Source organism: Nannobrachium achirus, assembly GCF_963921795.1.
Source record: "Nannobrachium achirus genome assembly, chromosome: 19".
NCBI lineage: Eukaryota > Metazoa > Chordata > Actinopteri > Myctophiformes > Myctophidae > Nannobrachium > Nannobrachium achirus.
The window spans coordinates 198270-217287 of record NC_137826.1 but is presented as its reverse complement, the minus strand read 5'-3'; the positions used below and the strand labels follow the sequence as shown (position 1 = coordinate 217287).

General features: G+C 40.6%; 3 protein-coding genes across 3 annotated transcripts in view; 1 reads left to right on the top strand and 2 right to left on the bottom strand.

The window, feature by feature from the left end:
- Positions 1–3975, bottom strand: part of tmem120aa (transmembrane protein 120Aa) — a 30751-nt gene extending 26776 nt beyond the window's left edge. The window contains exons 1-2 of the mRNA XM_080749786.1: positions 3809–3975; positions 1254–1372 (exon numbers count right to left, since the gene is read on the bottom strand). Coding sequence (XP_080605912.1) covers positions 1254–1372; positions 3809–3886 — 197 coding nt within the window. The 5' untranslated portion in view covers positions 3887–3975. The remainder of the gene's footprint in view (positions 1–1253; positions 1373–3808) is intronic.
- A 3460-nt stretch (positions 3976–7435) lies between these two features.
- On the bottom strand, positions 7436–11289 carry styxl1 (serine/threonine/tyrosine interacting-like 1; the record flags this gene model as incomplete). The annotated part of the gene is made up of 8 exons (XM_080748687.1): positions 7436–7567; positions 8718–8830; positions 8978–9075; positions 9227–9363; positions 10015–10148; positions 10511–10610; positions 10710–10771; positions 11181–11289. 8 exons carry the CDS (start codon positions 11287–11289, stop codon positions 7436–7438), a joined length of 885 nt encoding a protein of 294 aa, XP_080604813.1.
- A 1382-nt stretch (positions 11290–12671) lies between these two features.
- mks1 (MKS transition zone complex subunit 1) overlaps positions 12672–19018 on the top strand; it is a gene marked incomplete at its 3' end in the record, with an annotated part of 29716 nt that continues 23369 nt past the window's right edge. The window contains exons 1-5 of the mRNA XM_080749063.1: positions 12672–12768; positions 15148–15272; positions 16400–16452; positions 17083–17250; positions 18094–18194. Of these exons, the coding sequence (XP_080605189.1) occupies positions 12692–12768; positions 15148–15272; positions 16400–16452; positions 17083–17250; positions 18094–18194 (524 nt within the window). The 5' untranslated portion in view covers positions 12672–12691. The remainder of the gene's footprint in view (positions 12769–15147; positions 15273–16399; positions 16453–17082; positions 17251–18093; positions 18195–19018) is intronic.

Below are 19018 nucleotides of genomic sequence, written 5' to 3'. Positions count from 1 at the left end.
ATCCGACGCGTCGACGAATCGTTTATGTAAAAAAAAGAAAAAAAAAGAAAAAAAAAGTGGTGCTTTAAGCTTTTAAACCACGTCAACGTAATACAATAAAACAGCAATATGTTTTAAGCCTTTAAAGTGAATTAGATCCATGAACTACCGTGCATATTGAGACATGATAGCGGTGGACACTGGACATTAATGACGATAAGATTGCGTCCAGCCGTGCGTAATTTGCCGTGCGTAATTGTGAATTGTGGAGCAGAGTAGAACAACGGAGGAGAGAATAATGCATCTCTTTGACAGCATGTCGTGTATTATTTCCACAAGTTGTATTTTCTCAGAGCACCGCTGCTGTATCAAAAGAGCTATGTTGCCGATCTGGTGCGAGATAATAAAAAGAAAACAGTTCGCCCGTCGCTATTCCTCAGCCTGAGTCCAACCACCACACACCCACGGCAGTGAAAGTGAAAGCGCATCGCGCTGGCTCTGCTGCTTCTTTGGCCAGCTCTCAAGTAGAATAACAACTCGTCGACGCATTTCCTTTCCAAGCGGTTAACTTCAAAATAAGAGCTCCCTGTTATATGATCAAGGCAACTTTCAAGTCACGTGAACTGATTTTATTTTTAAGTCTAGTAGTAGGAAGTATGGACTCAATAAGAATTACATGACAGTCACAGTCCACTGCTCTCATACCGCACCACAGTATACTGGTGTGATAAAAAAAATTATATATTTTTGACGGCTCGACTCAAACAATTGGCGTCGATTCCGGGGGCTTAAAACGACGCGTCGATTCGTCGATTTTTAGAGGACAGGCCTACTGCATTCAAGCTCAGGAGAGTTTGGACAAGGCAATTCTCTTCTATGATACCTTCAGGTATGGCATGGAAAGAGGGCATTTACATTTCTTTCACCAGAGTAAAAACTGCATTCATGGCCTGGAGAGGGCACTTTTTTACAGAAGGGGCAGGGGCTCAAGCCCCCTTTAATGTCTATGTGTGCACAGGGCTGATCACGAATATTAATTATTAACATTATTAACAAGAAAACATTGCAATATCCCTAAATACAACACATGTCAAGTAAAAAAACATGAAAAAAAACATGTTGAACTTGGTAGAACCTTGGGTTGTATTTGTATACTGTAATAATTGTGTGTGTGTGCGTGTGTGTGTGTGTTGTATGATGAAGTATAAACAGGGTATGTCGCAAATCTGTAACAGACTGACAGACCACAGTATGAGCTCAGTAAATATACTCACTCTTCTAACGACCCTGAAAGCTCTTTTAATTTCTTCCTCTGGCGAGCGATGGCATTGGAGCAGCTATTCTGCAGTTTGGTGACCTCCTCCAGTTTCTGTCTATATAGACGATGAGTCTCCTACCGAGGAAAAGCACAAGCATAACATATAAGATACTGTGTAAAACATTTGACACAAAGTAATAATAAACCAGTAAGACTCCCTAACCGGGATATAAGCGACCGTCAGGTCGCATGTATACACAAATTGGCCTTAGCAACCTCATGGTGGCGCTAGAAGAGGGGCATGTGAGAAATGAGGGGCGGAGGTTGTGGTTTGCCAGCCAAGGAGTGTGTGTGCAAAGTATGGCATGGATAGGGGCAACGGTGCCGGAGATAAGAGTAGGGCCAAAAGTGTGATGTGACGGACAGACGGAGGGACTGACTGACGGACAGCCGGTGGAGGTTTTCATAGTAACTTGCGAAAGTCGAAACTAGAAAGATGCAACTGGAAAATTCAAGTTTGGTTGCCGTGATGCGAATTTCGCAAATTAATTCCGTCTTACCATTTGAATTTTCCCCATTCAAGTCAATGGGGAAAATTAATCTACTAATGAATTAATGTCCATATATGGAGATCTCCGTGTCAGTCCTTGTCCCTTTCATGCCCATATATGGAGATCCCTGTAGTCATCAATATTAAGCCCATATCTTGAAAAGCCCATATATGAACATACTGTGTCAGTCTCATGTGGTCTATGATGTCAGACATCTATGATGTTAGCCATCTCCATATTTGGGGAAAGTTTAATTTTTAGTTATTGTGGTTGCCCCTGTAGGAACCAGACTATAGTACTTGTCCGACTTTATTCCATCTTCCATGAGACGATGAGCCATAAACGTAACACTTGGGCCATTATGTCAAATCAACCAGCTTCATCAGGACACACATGCGTGCATTTTGCTACAGTATGACCAGCCCATTTGGCAAGTAATAAAACAAATGAGGTTGTGTTTCAAAAGATGCAGTTCACCACACCCACACACTCATCCTCCCCACCCGCCACCTGTTGAATAAAATGATATCTTAACCAATCTTAACCAAAGGTCATGTCTCGCCTAGACACAGGATCTGACATGAATTTAGACCAGAATGTCGAGATCCAATGTATCCCTGAGCATGCATGCAGGCTCTATCTATCTAGCTCAATGTATCCCCTGAGCATGCATGCAGGCTCTATCTATCTAGCTCAGCACTTGCAGGAAACAGGGTTCAAATTGGGGCTATAAAGAGGAAAGTTACATAGTGCAGCTTTAAGTTATTTACTAAAAATCTCATTAGACATTGATCAGTGAGAATAGTCAAATCAGGGACATCTGACCAGGTGTGTCTTAGTTCTCAGAAAACTTACATCAAAATGTTACTGTACAGTTTTGGTATGGGGAACATTAGCCAAAAATAGCCAATCTACGGGTATTTTTGGCAAAAATGTATAATATGTATGTATGTATTTGGTGTAGAAAGAAAAAAGCGATCCAAGGAACAAATTGTGTCCCATAGTTATCGGTGTCTATTAGTTTCCAAATAAGGGACGATTCCTTATTTCAAGGGACTGTTTGGCAACTCTTCCGATGCAGCACTTTGTTTGTACATCTTGGTTTCCCCACAGAAAGCAGAAGTGGATTGCATTCACAACACAAGGCATTGTTGTTGTCCAGAAATTCCTGACATGCAATGACCACAACCCATGACACCAGTAGATTGACAACACCACGTTGTCAATGCAGCCATTTAATGTTAAAAGGACATCTTCAACTTGTTTGAAATTCTTGTTTTGTACAAAGCAAGCACTAAACAGATCAGAATAGTGTATTGTATTTTAGTGCTTTACTGCCAAATATGGGAATAGGAACAATAAATGACATGTGTTTTGGTGCAGAGAGACACATGACATATAAGTTAAACTGGCAACAGTTGCAAATGGACATACAGTACAGAACCCATGCAACATTACATAATGCTGCTGGCAAGGCGACACCATGCAGTTTGAGAGTGGATGGAACAGATCTGAGGAGGATGAATCCTTATATCCAGCATCAAATCATTGTGTTTTATACAGTAGAAGACAACCACCACCAGCATTCAGCTGCAGTTTAATATCTAGCTCTAAAGTGGTCTACTCCTCGCAAACTGTGTGAAGTAGTCCACTGTGGCTGAGGTCCTATAACGACGCTTCTTACAGCTGCAAGCAGCAAGACATTTGGTTACCCATCGAATTGTGTGACGACTGACGAAAGAGGTCGTTGATTTTCAACAACACACTATGTGACAAAACACTGTTGTATCGTAATACGGGTCAAATGGGGTCTCATTTTCTCTTTCTGTGTGGACAGTTGTGCAATTTCCGACAAAATCGCTGTCGAAACAATGCCTGCAATATTGCAAAACAGACCTCTGGGGTTACAGCATTCGATAGGTCACCCATTGCGGTGTATCAGCCGCTCCCCCCCTCCTCACATACATACACACCCCTTTTTTAACCACACACGCAACTAAAGCCGTTCTTTCTTCTTTACCTGGACCTGTTGGTAGTCCTTCTCCAGGTCGTCCCAGTCGGTGAGACATTCTGTTAAACCGCTAGGGCTGAACAGCATTCTTATATGTGTGGTTTATGTATTTTAATGGCTGTGTTTTAAAGATAATAACTCTATGGATAACACTGGGTGAGCAGCGACTCAGAGCAGCAACAGACAACAGTTGAGTCCAGTCCTGGGTAGAGGTGGGACGTTCGCGAACGAATCGAGTCTTTTGAACGGCTCTTTGAAATGAACGATGGGATCCGGTTCGCACAACTTCGCACTGAAAGACTGGTAGGCGAGGTTAACTTCGCAGTAGGGAGCCGTTCCTTGGTGTGGCTAGCGATTCTTTGATTGATTGAAGGCTTTATTAGAAGTTTGCATAGGAAAATGTACAGATTCATGACGGTACAGTTCACTGTCTTACCTGGTGGGGAGGGAACAGGTGGTGGAGATTAACGGTACCCTGTCCCCCCCCCTCCCGGTAAACTGTGGTGTTCCTCAAGGTAGCATACTGGGACCTCTGTTGTTCCTAATATACGTGAACGACATGGCATCTGCTTGTGACTGCAACCTGTTCCTGTTCGCGGATGACTCGGCTCTCCTAGTCTCGGGCAAGGACCACTTGCAGGTTGAGAAGACACTTAACTCTGAACTAAGTAAGATCTGCACATGGCTTAACGACAACAAATTATCAATTCACCTGGGTAAAACAGAGTCCATCCTCTTTGGATCAAATCATAACCTCAAAAAAGTTGATAACTTCACAATCAAAGTGGGTGACAAGGTCATAACACGAAAAAACGAAATCTCTTACTTAGGATGTATCCTTGAAGCTAATCTTTCCAGTGAAAAGATGACTTCTAAAGTAATAAATAAAATCAACCAACGAACTCGTTTCCTACAGAGGATCGCCCCGATGGTCAATTCCAACACACTGAAGACCATAGCTGGTGCAATAATCCAGCCCCTCTTTGACTACGGAGTCCACGTATGGTATTGTGACGCCCCACAAGCCCTGAAAACTAAACTACAAACAGCCCAAAATAAACTAATTAGGGTCCTGCTTAGACTTCCCTATCAGACTCACCTCACCGCTACTCACCAGTTAAGAGTGGGGTGGCTCAGAGTAGTTGACAGAGTACAGCAACTTGCAATGGGCCTGGTGTACAAGATACACTACACCACTATGATACCCAAGTACCTGTCAAAATACTTTATAAACATTAAGGATGTCCATAATTACAACACCAGAGGCAGCGCCACAGATCACTTTCAACCCAGAGTCAAAACCAACAAAGGGTCAAACTCTTTTTTCTGCTATACCACCAAAATGTGGAAAGCCTTACCGAAGGCCACAAAGGAGTGTGGATCACTAGCATCCTTTAAAATTGCCCTGAAAAACCACTTACAGGCAGCAGCCGTTCGCAACTGGTAAAAAAGAATCTAGCCCAACCCTACCCTCCCCTGCCCCTTCTTTGTATATACTGTTTGTTTTGACTTACTGTCTTCTATTTTGTTTTTCTTTACATATCTACTGCATAGTACTGTGTTCTATTTGTCTGTCATTCAATGTTATATGAGATACTTGAATGGTTTCCAGTGGAAATAAGCTTAGTCTTTTCATGGATCTCCTTTTAGTAGACCTTGTACCAGTGAACTGTACCGTCATGAAACTGTACCTTTTCCTATGCAAACTTCTAATAAAGTCTTCAATCAATCAATCAATCTCATATAACATTGAATGACAGACAAATAGAACACAGTACTATGCAGTAGATATGTAAAGAAAAAAAGAAAACAGTAGGTCTATACAATCAGTAAGTACAGTATATACAATATATACAAGGAAGGGGCAGGTAACAGTAAGTCTAAACAATCAGTGTACAGTATATACAAGGAAGGGGCAGGGAGGGTAGGGTTGGGCTAGGTTTTTACCAGTTGTGAACGGCTGCTGCCTGTAAGTGGTTTTTTAGGGCAATTTTAAAGGATGCTAGTGATCCACACTCCTTTATGGCCTTCGGTAAGGCATTCCACATTTTTGTGGTGTAGCAGAAGAACGAGTTCGACCCTTTCTTTGAGTTGACTCTGGGTTGAACGTGATCTGTGGCACTGCCTCTGGTGTTGTAATTATGGACATCCTTAACGTTTATAAAGTATTTTGACAGGTACTTGGGTATCATAGTGGTGTAGTGTATCTTGTACACCAGGCCCATTGCAAGTTGCTGTACTCTGTCATCTACTCTGAGCCACCCCACTCTTAACTGGTGAGTAGCGGTGAGGTGAGTCTGATTGGGAAGGTTAAGCAGGACCCTAATTAGTTTATTTGGGCTGTTTGGAGTTTAGTTTTTAGGGCTTGTGGGGCGTCACGATACCATACGTGGACTCCATAGTCAAAGAGGGGCTGGATTATTGCACCAGCTATGGTCTTCAGTGTGTTGAAGTTGACCAATGGGGCGATCCTCTGTAGGAAACGAGTTCGTTGGTTGATTTTTTGTATTACTTTTGAAGTCATCTTTTCGCTGGAAAGATTAGCTTCAAGGATACATCCTAAGTAGGAGATTTCGTTTTTTCGTGTTATGACCTTGTCACCCACTTTGATTGTGAGCTGGAACTCACAATCAAAGCTGGAACTAGGCTAGGTAACGTGGAAAAAGTACAAACATTCTTTACTTATGTAAAAGTATCAATACTGCAAACGTGGAAATTCTCTGCCACAAGTAGAAGTTTGGAATTAAAATGTAGGCTACTTGAGTAAATGTACAAAGGTATCTGTATCAAAATGCACTTAAAATAGGCTAGCAATAGTAGAAAATAGTCATTATGCAGAATGTCCCATTTCACAGTTTTTCCAATGTAGAAAACGTAGAAACATAATTAGACTTAGACTTTAAATAGCCGATCTACAAGCTCACAATGCGTCGCAACGCGACGCATTGTGAGCTTGTAGATCGGCTATTTTCAAATGGCGGAAATGTAGCCTATATATATGGCTGAAATGTATAGGGTTGAAGTGAAATTTTAATTATAATCTAAATCTACAAAGTAACTCCTAGAATGAGCCAGTCTTTTGAACGGCTCTTTGAAAAGAACGGATCCTAGAGTTCCAGCTCACTTAAAGAACCATAAATCCCATCTCTATCACGTACTGCGTTATGACCTCACCATCAATACTATTGGAGGCTGCGTCACAACCAATCAGCGGCGGGCACCAGAGGTTGACCCATAAATAAAATACCGTTAAAATACCGTTTTTATTTATGTATTTTATCGACAGAAAAACAAATGTGGACACAAAAATACAAGACAACAGGAAATAAGAATGTTACAAAAAATACTCTAGGTTATACTTATTACAAATATAATATTTAAAAGAAATCATCAAATAGTAATTTTTTAATGGCTTATAGGCAGGGTTGATGCAATGCTCTTCAAATAATAAGAAAGAATATTAAAAATGTCAACGTTTGATCTCTGATATACAAATTTACCAGAATGGGTAAATTTGTATGGGCAGAAACAACACATAGCCTATATGAATGGTTTTACAATGTTTCACAATTCAATTGTAGTCCTTCATTTATTTATAGGCTACTAGTTGTTTTTACGATGCTGTCAATTCCTTTCTCAAAAGTTTGGTTCCGAAATATCAGCCAGTCGCTTTCCTGTAATGTGAAGCTCCCAGTCCGACAGCTGCTGCACAAATCCTCTGTTGGGCCTCATGTTGGTTTTACGTTTAAGGACGTACTCCCAAGCCTCCTGAAAATGGAACATGACAATGTTATTTAAATCACATTTCTATAACACTTTCCTCAAGAGTAAATAAGCAACTAGCCCCTGCATGGGTACTACCACTAGCCCTGAGCCATGTGGTCCATAGGACACATGGTGGCGTGGCTCAGGGGTAGAGTTGCCGTTGTAGAACAGCAAGGTTCCCAGTTCGATCGTGGGGCGGCATAGCTCAGGGGTAGAGAAACCGTTATTAGAGCACGAAGGGTTCCTGAAAGGGTTCCCAGTTCGAATCCGGGCTCCCCCTGAGTTAATGTCGAAGGGTCCTTGGGCAAGACTCTGAACCCCACATTGCTCCCGGTGAGTAGGTTGGTGCCTTGCATGGTTTCCTCCGCCACCGGTGCGTGAATGGGTGAATGTAATGCACAATCTCTGTAAAGCGCTTTGGATAAAAGCGCTATATAAATGCACCATTTACCATTTACCATTTCCCGGGCTCCCCCAGAGTTACTGTCGAAGAGTCCTTGAGCAAGACAATGAACCCCTACTTGCATGGTTTCCTCCACATGGGTGAATGTAATTCACAATCTCTGTTAAGTGCCCTATAGATAAAGGTGCTATAGGATAAATGCACCATTTACCATTTATAGGACAGGGTATTATAGCATAGTAACTTTTCAGGAATAGAAAGCGTGCTAATTCTATTAGCTTGGATTCCCCATCGATGATGTCACTGTTAGGTGGGTTTCTGAACTGCCCACAGCCCTCCTATGAGAAGAATTGTGCAATTTCATGAACATTAGTGAGGACCGATTATAATGAAGATAGGTTGAAAAGTGGTGAGGTTGTCCTTTACGTGTATCAACAGAACATTTGTTATGCGAGTAGGCCTATACCCCCCTTCCTTTATTAAAGAAACATATACATATTACTTCTAACAAAGAAATTACAACTTTTCATCAGTTTAAAAACAATTCCAACATTTTTCAAAAGTAGCTAATGAAAAAAGGGGGAATTTTTTTTAAGAAATAGTGAAAATAGCAGATCTACAAGCTCGCAACGTGTTGTGTTGTGAGCTTGTAGATCGTCTATTTTCAATGGGTCTCGAGCTAAAAGGTTTGGGGACCACTGATCTAATCACAAGGTCACAGGGCTGGGAAGACAAACCAACAGAACTCGCCTCCAGCGTGTATTTCAAGTGATGCATGAGGAAGGCGATGGTTACAGTACTACAGCGACTTATGCCGTGAGTGGAACATATCAACACAGGAGACCCCACGTTTAAACGTGAACCTAAAAATATGAGCAAAGGGAAAGAGAGGGTTATAGCAATGACTGAATGTGTGTGTTTGTATAAACAGAATGGAAACACTCATAAAATGAAATAAACATAAACAATACACATTATTATGTAAATGATGCGGGCTACTTAGTACTTACCTATAAAAGTGCATATCCTCTCCAAACTTGTGTATAAGTCAGCCATCACTGAATCGGTGACATGTATGTTAAGAATGGTATGATTCCCCTGTTCAAACCTAATTTAAAAAACAAAAGATAAATCTATATATATATAGTATAGGTCTATATATTCTTTTTCTCTTTTCTCCCCCTTTTTTTAAAGAGAGTGTAAATTAACACATCATTTTGTCACAAAATACTTCGTATTTTCTTTAAGCATTTTCTTACTCGCTCTGGGATATATTAACCATTGTGGTAATTTTCAGGTCCTCAAGGATGCTGCGAGCGCTTGCTTGTTTGGAGTCCCCCATAAACAGCTGGCCTGCTAAGGTCTCCACTGGATAGGGCTTGAGATCTTCCAACTCCTAGTGAATGTAAAACTGCCACAGCTTACAAGCTCTATACAATCTAAACAACTCAACTATTTTAATGAAATGGCCCGTTTAACTGTAAATGGTGAATCTCACCAGAGTTCGATTTGTTAACCACTTGCCCTAGATCAGTGATGGGCAACTTTGATGATGGAGAGGGCCACTATATTTTCACATTCACTCCAGAGGGCCACAATGCATATAGTCATAAATAGCTAAAATAGCCGATCTACAAGCTCAAAACGAGTCGCAGTGCGATGCGTTTTGAGCTTGTAGATATGCTATTTTTGCTATTTTTGAATTGGAATCCAGAATTCTTTTTAGGATTTTTTGTATTGGAATCCTGAAAAGTAACATTCTTATTTAATTTCAAATGCATTTATATTCACTTAACTTTATGAACTTAAATTCTAATAAATTGGACATAAAAAAGACTAGTGCTAAGTCATTACGCTACTAGTATATACTGAAGTAATTAAAGCGGCTCATGTTTGCACGTTTAAAATTGTACAGCTGAAATCAACAATATATCAGTATTCCGATATTAACCTGAGGGCCGCATTAAGTGAAGGTTTTTTTTTAATGTTGAAACCGAAAATAAGGATTCCACATGTATTACATTGTTATATTACACATAGACTTTACCCTGATGGTGTACATGATTTTCGTTGTTCTGAAGAAAGGATACAACGCTGAGAACTTCTGATAACCTCCTCTCATTATATAGACTGGACAGAAGCTGGATTTTGCCAGGACCTCAGCACATTCAATGGCCTCACCTAGATTATTAAGACGTTTGAGTTATGCCTTATGTGGGAGATTTCAACAGGACCAAAAGTTTAGTTTGACTCAGATTGTGAAAATAGCCAACTTGCAAGCTCACAACACCGGCCTTGCAACACAAGCTGCTGTGAGCTTGTATGTTATTTTCACATTTGTTGCGTCTTACTCATTATTTGACAATTTGGCCAATGTTTGACCAGTTTCTATAGCACGACTTGTTGATTCCTTTTAATGCAGTAGTTGTCTATTTTTTTGGGGGTATTACAAATCTCTTAAGAGTCCTTAAATTGTCACTTCGCTGTCACCTGGGGACCACCGAAAAATCAAGGGTCCCCATACTCCCCACACAATGCCTTACCTAAGCCTTGAAGACATGTTGTGTCACTGTCATAGACCACTATGTACTGCATGCTCTCAACCTCCACTGTCTCCGGTATCATGTATGCACCTTCAGAATCCTGGAAAATGCGGATTCAGAGAGAGATGTTGGTCAGACTCAGCTGTGAGCTACATGCCTGTGTATATTTAGTAGCTGGGAAGATCAAGAGTTATCCTACCCTTTTAGCATTTTTAGCTGTGATGATATGACTCTCATTGTAATGTTGTTTTTCACGGGCATCTGGGGAACAGGTATTACACTTTAACACATGCCATCAAAGCAGTGCAATCATCACAACTATCAAACTAGAGAGACGGGGGTTCCACTGTAAATATCTTCATTTTCTTTCTTTATTTATTATTATAATTTTGTAATGCTTTTTTCCCTTTTATTATTGATGATATCCTATAAAGTAGCCTACTGTGTTCTATCTGTCTTTCAGTGTTATATGAGATACTACATAAAGTGGTTCCTGTGTAAATAAGCCGAAAAGCTTACTAGGATCTCCTTTTAGATGACATTTGTACTGTCATGAAACCTTTTCCTATGCAACCTTCTAATAAATTCTTCAATCAATATCAATATCAATAATCAATCAATGAAAATATTTAATAGGGTATGCATATTGAATTGAATCTCATCCACTCACCAATTAAACAGAGGTAGTTGATCTGTGCCAGCTTGGGGAGGTGGGTGGGGGTGTACTGGTTAAGAATGTTGTACAGCTCAAATGGTTCACATAGAACTGTCCCAGCCATGGCAACACCTGAAAAGTAATGTTAGATATGTATGTGGTGGTTGATGAGCTAGCTATTTATGCTCGTGTAGATGTTAAGTTCTGAAGTGTGTTATGAATGAATACTGCTTCTAATTAGTAAAAAGTGTGTGTGTGTGTGTGTGTGTGTGTGTGTGTGTGTGTGTGTGTGTGTGTGTGTGTGTGTGTGTGTGTGTGTGTGTGTGTGTGTGTTTGCCAAAGACATAGTTTCCAGTCAGTCAGCACAGACAGAAATCAGTTTGTTTTGGGCTGTTGCTTAGCGACGTGGGATGTGGTAATTTCTTGCCACTAAAGGCAGGAAAGGTACACACGCAGGAAGGAAGAAAGGGCTGCGTAATAATATTCAATCCATCTTAAAATGAATGAATTTATATATGAATAAGTAGGTATATGGGTAAATTGTGAAATTCCGCGCTTGTGCATGTTATTGTCATGTTTTTGCCATTTCAACAAAGTCTACTCCACTCAATTCAATGATTTCCTATGGAAATAGGCCTAAGCTCAGTCTTTTCTAGGATCTCCTTTTAGTAGACCTTGTAGGCCTACCAGTGAACTGTACCGTCATGAAACTATACTTTTTCCTATGCAAACTTCTAATAAAGTCTTCAATCAATCAATCAATCAATCAATCAATCAATCAATCAATCAATTTAAAGCTTAGAATCCACTTGATGAAATAACAATCCACATATAAACTTGCACCCTCACTTTTTATTTTATAAATGTATTTTTTTCTTTTCATACTGTATATTCAATATGATGTATTATTTATGTTGCTATGTTGTTTGTTCTTTTTATTAGTCTCCCACTCTCCACTCACACACCCACATCATACACTTGCACCCACACTTTTTCTTTTATGAATGTATTGTTCTTTCCTTTTCATTTTCATTTTTCAGCTGTTATATGAGGAGAGATTAATAGCATTATAAATCCAACAGGGTTTTCTAAAATCTCACCTGCACAATCCAAGTCAATATTATTCTGTTCAAATGTATCGTTTCTTTTAAATGTGCAAATAAACAATTACAAAATATTGCTGTTATTCGTGCCAGCGTTTTGCCAGGCGAGCTGCCTGTAGGCTTTACTTTGAAATCCGGAAGCGGAAGTGACATTGTTATTGTTTTTACTTAGCTGCTAGCCTGCTAGCCGACTATAATCACAGAAGCGGTAAACAATTCAAACCTTTATCGATTGTTATCTAATGGTTACCTTATAAAACCTCTGTCAGGTTTTTACTCTGTGTTTGTTCCTGCAGTGACGCTTTTGATCATGTCCTGTTGAGAGACCAGACGTTTGGTAACGAGTCCGACTTTAATTCAACAGGTTCTTAATCTTATCTCCTGTGTGTATTAAACAGATATAATCATCAGGTTTCTGGGAACATGACAGATGGATGGAACACGGACACCGGAGAGGCTGTGTACCGCTCCCGGGACCATGTGAAAAACATGAGGATCAAGTAAGTCATGTTCAAACTGTTAGGTTGGTGTTTAGTTTAGGGTAACTTACCACAGCTCTGCATGGTTGCTATAGAAACGATCGTAAACAACACTGGCTCTGGCTCACGTGCAATATGTTTTAGCTAGCCTTGGTTCTCATTATTTCACTATGGGGCAATGTGCAAATACAGTACTGTAATAGCTGCAAATTGCAACACTAGATTTGTTTTAATATGTTTTTTTTCCCCGCTATCTGATTGTGAATTGTCTGTCATTCAATGTTATATGAGATACTTTAATGGTTTCCAGTGGAAATAAGCTTAGTCTTTTCATGGATCTCCTTTTAGTAGACCTTGTACCAGTGAACTGTACCGTCATGAAACTGTACCTTTTCCTATGCAAACTTCTAATAAAGTCTTCAATCAATCAATCAATTACCTCAAACTCACCAACATTGCGGCTGTATGGAAAGCTTGAACTATCCTCTTTCTATCTGCAAAGTTTTTGTTTCATAAAAATCCACCGTAGACATGTTATCAACTAGCCCCATATAGAACCTCACCCTTCGCTGCATACTGAGGTTCTATATGGGGCTAGTTATCAACATATTAAATTGCTAATACGATACCATCTCCTCAAGACAGATATTAAATCAAATAGCCTATATATTTTTAACTGGCTCTTAGAGATTGGTATCTGGATAATGAAATGTGAAATGCATATTTTTGCAGAATCCCCACTAAATAGATAATATAGTAGTAGTGAGTGGTATGGAAAAAGCACCTACCGGTACACCGGATAGCATGATAGAAAATATGTGTGTATGTGATGGTGTTTGAGTGTAGGGATGGGAGGATAATAGTTATTATCGTTTAGCGTGATAAAAAACACTCACAATAATCGTGTTGTGGAGATTAAAATTGTATCTCGAAATTATCCTCTGTCATGCCGAGCTGCATATCTGGTACCATTTTACCTAATTGGTAAAACGGACCTGGAAATAACACACTTGATACAGTCTTTTTTCACTCTCTACTCTCTGCACCTGGCTCAATGACAACAGACTCTCAATTCACCTAGGCAAAACTGAATGTATCCTCTTTGGATCTAGTCAGAAACTTAGCCTAGTAGAGAACTTCACAATTAAAGTAGGTGACACTGTGATAGAAAGAAAAAAACACATCTGCTACCTGGGTTGCATCCTGGAGGCTAACCTATCCAGTGAAAAAATGACCACCAAGGTAATCAATAAAGTCAATCAACGAATTCGCTTCTTGCAAAGAGTTGCCCCGCTGATCAATATTAAATCCCGAAAGACACTAGGAGGTGCTCTTATTGGGCCCCTCATTGATTACGGAGTCCTTGTCTGGTATCGCGACGCCCCAGCTGCCTTAAAGCTAAAGCTCCAAACAGCCCAAAACAAACGAATTAGGGTTGTGCTTGGTCTCCCTCCTCTGACCCACCTTACCGAGCATCACCACGAAAGCGTGGGGTGGCTCAAAGTAGCTGACAGAGTACAGCATCTTGCAATGGGCCTGGTGTACAAGATACACTACACCTCCAAGATTCCCATGTACCTGACAAACTACTTCTTAAAGGTCAAGGATGTTCATGATCATAACACCAGAGGCAGCTCCACTAATCATCATCAGCGTAGATTTAACACTAAACAAGGCGCTAACTCGTTCTCCTGCTATACCATCAACATGTGGAACGCCCTTCCACAAGCCCTAAAGGAGAGCAAATCCCTAGCCTCCTTCAAAATTGGTATGAAAAGTCACCTTCAGACAGCAGCTACCCGTGACTTGTAAATAGACTAAGCCCCCATGCTCCCCCCCCCTTTTTCTTTGTATTCTGCCTTTTGTATTTGATGTTATGTTTTTGAAACTGATATTATCCTAGATAAAGTACTATGTTCTATCCGTCTGTCTTTCAATGTTATATGAGATACTTAAAGTGTGGTTCCTGTGGAAATAAGCCTCGGCTTTCTAGGATCTCCTTTTAGTTGACCTTGTACCAGTGATTTGTACTGTCATGAAACTGTACTTTTTTCTATTGCAAACTTCTAATAAATTCTTCAATCAATCAATCAATCAATCTACCAAATCTCTTTGCCAAAAAATAGCTGATTTCAGACTCAGCTCACGCTTTACACTCTGAGAGTGGGCGGGGTCTCTGGGCTGGAACCAGGCAACGATCTACAAGCTCACAACGCATTGTGACGCATTGTGAGCTTGTAGATTGTCTATGTTTTGGCAAATATTCCGCCCCAGGATAATGGATTTTGGGGATATTTTGATTAACGCGATTATATCGTAAATCGCAATATCTTTGGTCACAATAATCTTGACATGAAATGTTCATATCGGCCCATCCCTATTTGTGTGTTTCTCTCTCAGGGTGCGTATCGAGAGGATTACCTCCACAGCAGCGCTGTCCCAACACCTTCAACAGCAGGTGTTGTCCCAGCAGGACAGACCAGCCATTGAACTGGACACACTCAACCAACAACAAGCCCCAGCAGGTACACCGTACGCATGTGGACTGAATTTCTGTTATTATTCTGGCATCTTTTTTTTTAAGATTTGTTTTTGGGCTTTTTATGCCTTTATTCGATAGGACAGTAGACTGACAGGAAATGGGGAGAGATATGGGGAATGACACGCGGCAAAGGTCGTCCGGATCGGGAATCGAACCAGCGACGCCAGCAGGCATCATACTGTAGCCTAGTATGTGGTATGTGCCTTGACCACCAGGCCCGCGGACACCCTATTCTGACATCTTTAATGCTTTATTTTACATTAGGGCTCCAACAGCTTAACTAATCAATTACATATAATACAAATAAAAATACAAATAAAAATACAGAATCGATATTTTATAATATTGCTTTTAATAATTTTACAATAATCTATCCATATTTTGGGCATGTCATTATTATTTATAGGTAAAACGTTTCATAAACAATCCCAAATTCAAATTGCAAAAATACTATTCAAATAGACAAGCTCATGATAGTTGATCGTCTATTTTCTATTTCTATTTTTCACATTGTTCAGATTGTACATCTGCTATTTTTAATATATATATTTTTAAAAGCCAACATTTGTAACTCAAATATTTGTTTCTGGGTGGTCCCTGGAACATATTTTGAGATGGGGGTCCGTGGCCAAATTCTTGTAAATCTGGGGGTCCTTGACATGAAAAAGTTTGAGAACCACTGATTTAGAAGAAGGATTTAGAAGACATTTATAGAATCGGGTCAAAGACTTGCACAAATGTTCACGATTTCACGAATAGCAGATCTACAAGCTCGCAGCGCTCTGTGAGCGTGTAGATCTGCTATTTTTTAACACAGTCCCTGCCGGTTCAACAATTTAACTACAGGGTTCCCTGCCGATCAACTTTTATCAACTTTTTTATAAAAAGTAATTTTTTAGGTATTTTTTTGCGGAAAAAAACTCCCCTGGACTATAAGGAAACGCTGATTTTGCTGGCAAGAGCTGGATTATTGATGTATTTACTCTGGCAGTGAATGAGTTTTTAATAGTTAAATCATAAAATAATGGTTACAGTGGTTCAAATCCAAAGTGACACAGATTTGCGTCCAGGTGTAAATGGGCAGTGATGGTGACCGTTATTCTCCACCAGGTGACAATGAGGAGGAGCTGGTGGTGGGCTGGCAGGAGAAACTCTTCAGTCAGGTTGGTACAACCAGACCACTTCTACCAGGGGTCCTTGAGGGGGTTCCAGGGGGTCCCCAGCTAAACATATTGGTTTAGGAGCATTTGTAATGCATAACAAACTGGGGGTCCTTGAAATTAAAAAAACTTTTGAGGAGCACTGTTCTACGTACACTGGGAGAGGAGTCTGTCTAGCAAACCTTGATGATGCTCAGGACTGTCACAATTATGAATTTCTACGCGACGATTAATTGTCACACAAATAACTGCGATTAATGTTGGTGACATAATATGGATACAAATTGTATTTCTGTTTTGGCTTTTATCCACCTGTTTCCGCGGGAGTTTACTGGAGATTATTTGGACCTGTTTGGACCACACTTCCGGTTTAACAGCAGACATCACATCGCGTCGCAGATGCGTTGTGAGCTTGTAGATCTGCTATTTACACACACACACGCACACACGCACGCACACACACACACACACACACACGCACACACACACACACACACACACACACACACGTATATATGTATGAAAATGTAATTTCTATTAGAGGATTATGTAATAATTGTGTCAGACCTAATGATGCTTTAATCTCTCCCTGTATCTTTCTCTCTCTCTCTCTCTCTCTCTCTCTCTGTGTAGTATGAGACGGATGTGTACCAGAGTGAGGCGGTGTGTCAGAGCCCTCTGGAGAAGCAGTACCACTCAGACATCAAGGCCCTGAACAGGAACAAGGGCAGACGGAACCACAGGATCTTCACCTACACTGACCATGACCCGTACACCAGCTGTCTCCCATTCAACCAGCTGGTAGGAGGACACCGTTTCATTACCGCAACAACTAGGGCTGGGCTATGTACAGCACTGTACACAGGGCTTGACATTAACTTTTTTAGGCACTTGTCCGGATACATTTCCCTTTCACTTGTCCAGAAACAAAAGCCACTTGTCTGGATAAAAATGAGACATTTCACAGTAAGGTCTTTCTTAAATGCATTCATAGGAGTCAGACATTGAAATGGAATGAATAACAAAAGGGCTGCTAACGACCCCCCCTTGCTCCCTCCACCCTCCACTCCATGGTATCGCCTGTCCATAGTCTGCATACAGCACACAGCTGCCAGGAGGGTCACGGAAAAGGTGAAGAGAAAAGGTGAAGAGCCACTTGTCCAACGGACAAATACATTTTTATTTAATGAGCTTCTCCGGAAGGATTTGTTACTTGTCCCGGACAACAGGACAAGCCCTAATGTCAAGCCCTGATACATAATTATTATCGTGTCTGTCTGATTGCAAAACAATCTAATTCAAGAACAGCGAAAGCAGCAGATCTACAAGCTCAAAATGCGTTGCTTCATGCCTCGTTTTGAGCTTGTGGATTTGCTACTTTTGATGCTTTTGTGTGACGCTGTAGTATGATCAGGACCACCAGGATACAGTAGGACCACAATAGAAACAAGTCCCCAGGACTTTTCACTGTTATCCTTTTAGCTCAAATGTCTGACTGTATCTCGTGCTGTTTACATTTCTGTCTAATAAAGTATTACATCAATCAAATAATCAAGTAAGATGAGGTTTATTCAGCCATAACAAGAACTTCATGCGTTGTTGGTTTGACAAGCTGTTGTGTTTCCCCCCCCATCCTGAACGCAGCTCACCCAGGATCTGGTGACCACAGCCAGGTTCACCCCCACCTTCCTGGCTGAGAGGATGGCCTGCATCAGACACAGGAGGCAGGCAGACAGACGCACTGTGTAAGGTCACTGCATGGTTCTCAACGTGCGCTATGGGGGTCCCCAGCTAAGTCATTGATGGACCCATACGTGACACGACTGTAATTCAGATCCAAACAAATCGAACCAAACACACCCTTACTTTATGAAGCGAGGCAACACTATGAATGCTCCCTGTAGTCCTTAACCCATTCAGAACGGGTACACAATTTTGTGTTTCATTATTTTATGCTTTAACTATTGAAAAATAGCAGATATACAAGCTCACAGCGCGGCACCGAGTGCCGCGCTGCAAGCTTGTAGATCTGCTATTTTTGAAAAATCTTGAATATTTGAATTTTGACCCGATTCTATAAGCGTCTTTTGAATCCTTCTAAGGTTTTTTGAAAAACCCTATGTTTCTATGTCAGCAATCTGGCTGGCCATCGTCAAAGAAAAGCTCCTTTTCACGTAACTGGAGCTCAGTTAGTCTGTTCTTGAGAGACTACTATGTCAGTGGTTCTCAAACCTTTTCATGTCAAGGACCCCCAAACTGATATGTATTTGGCCACGGACCCCCATCTCAAAATATTCAGTTCCAGGGACCACCCAGAAGCAAAATTTTAGTTACAAACGTTCGCTTTGAAAATACATATATTCAAAGATTTGCACACATTTTCACGACTTTTTCAAAAATAGCAGATCTACAAGCTCTGTGAGCTTGTATATCTGCTATTTTTCACTGGTTAAAGCATTCAATAATTCTAGCCTAAATGGGTTAAAGTGTATTACCCCCTCAGGCTGGAACACATTTTTGTCTATTACAGTACATGTACAGTATGTAGTACAGTCATATTTAGGTTTTT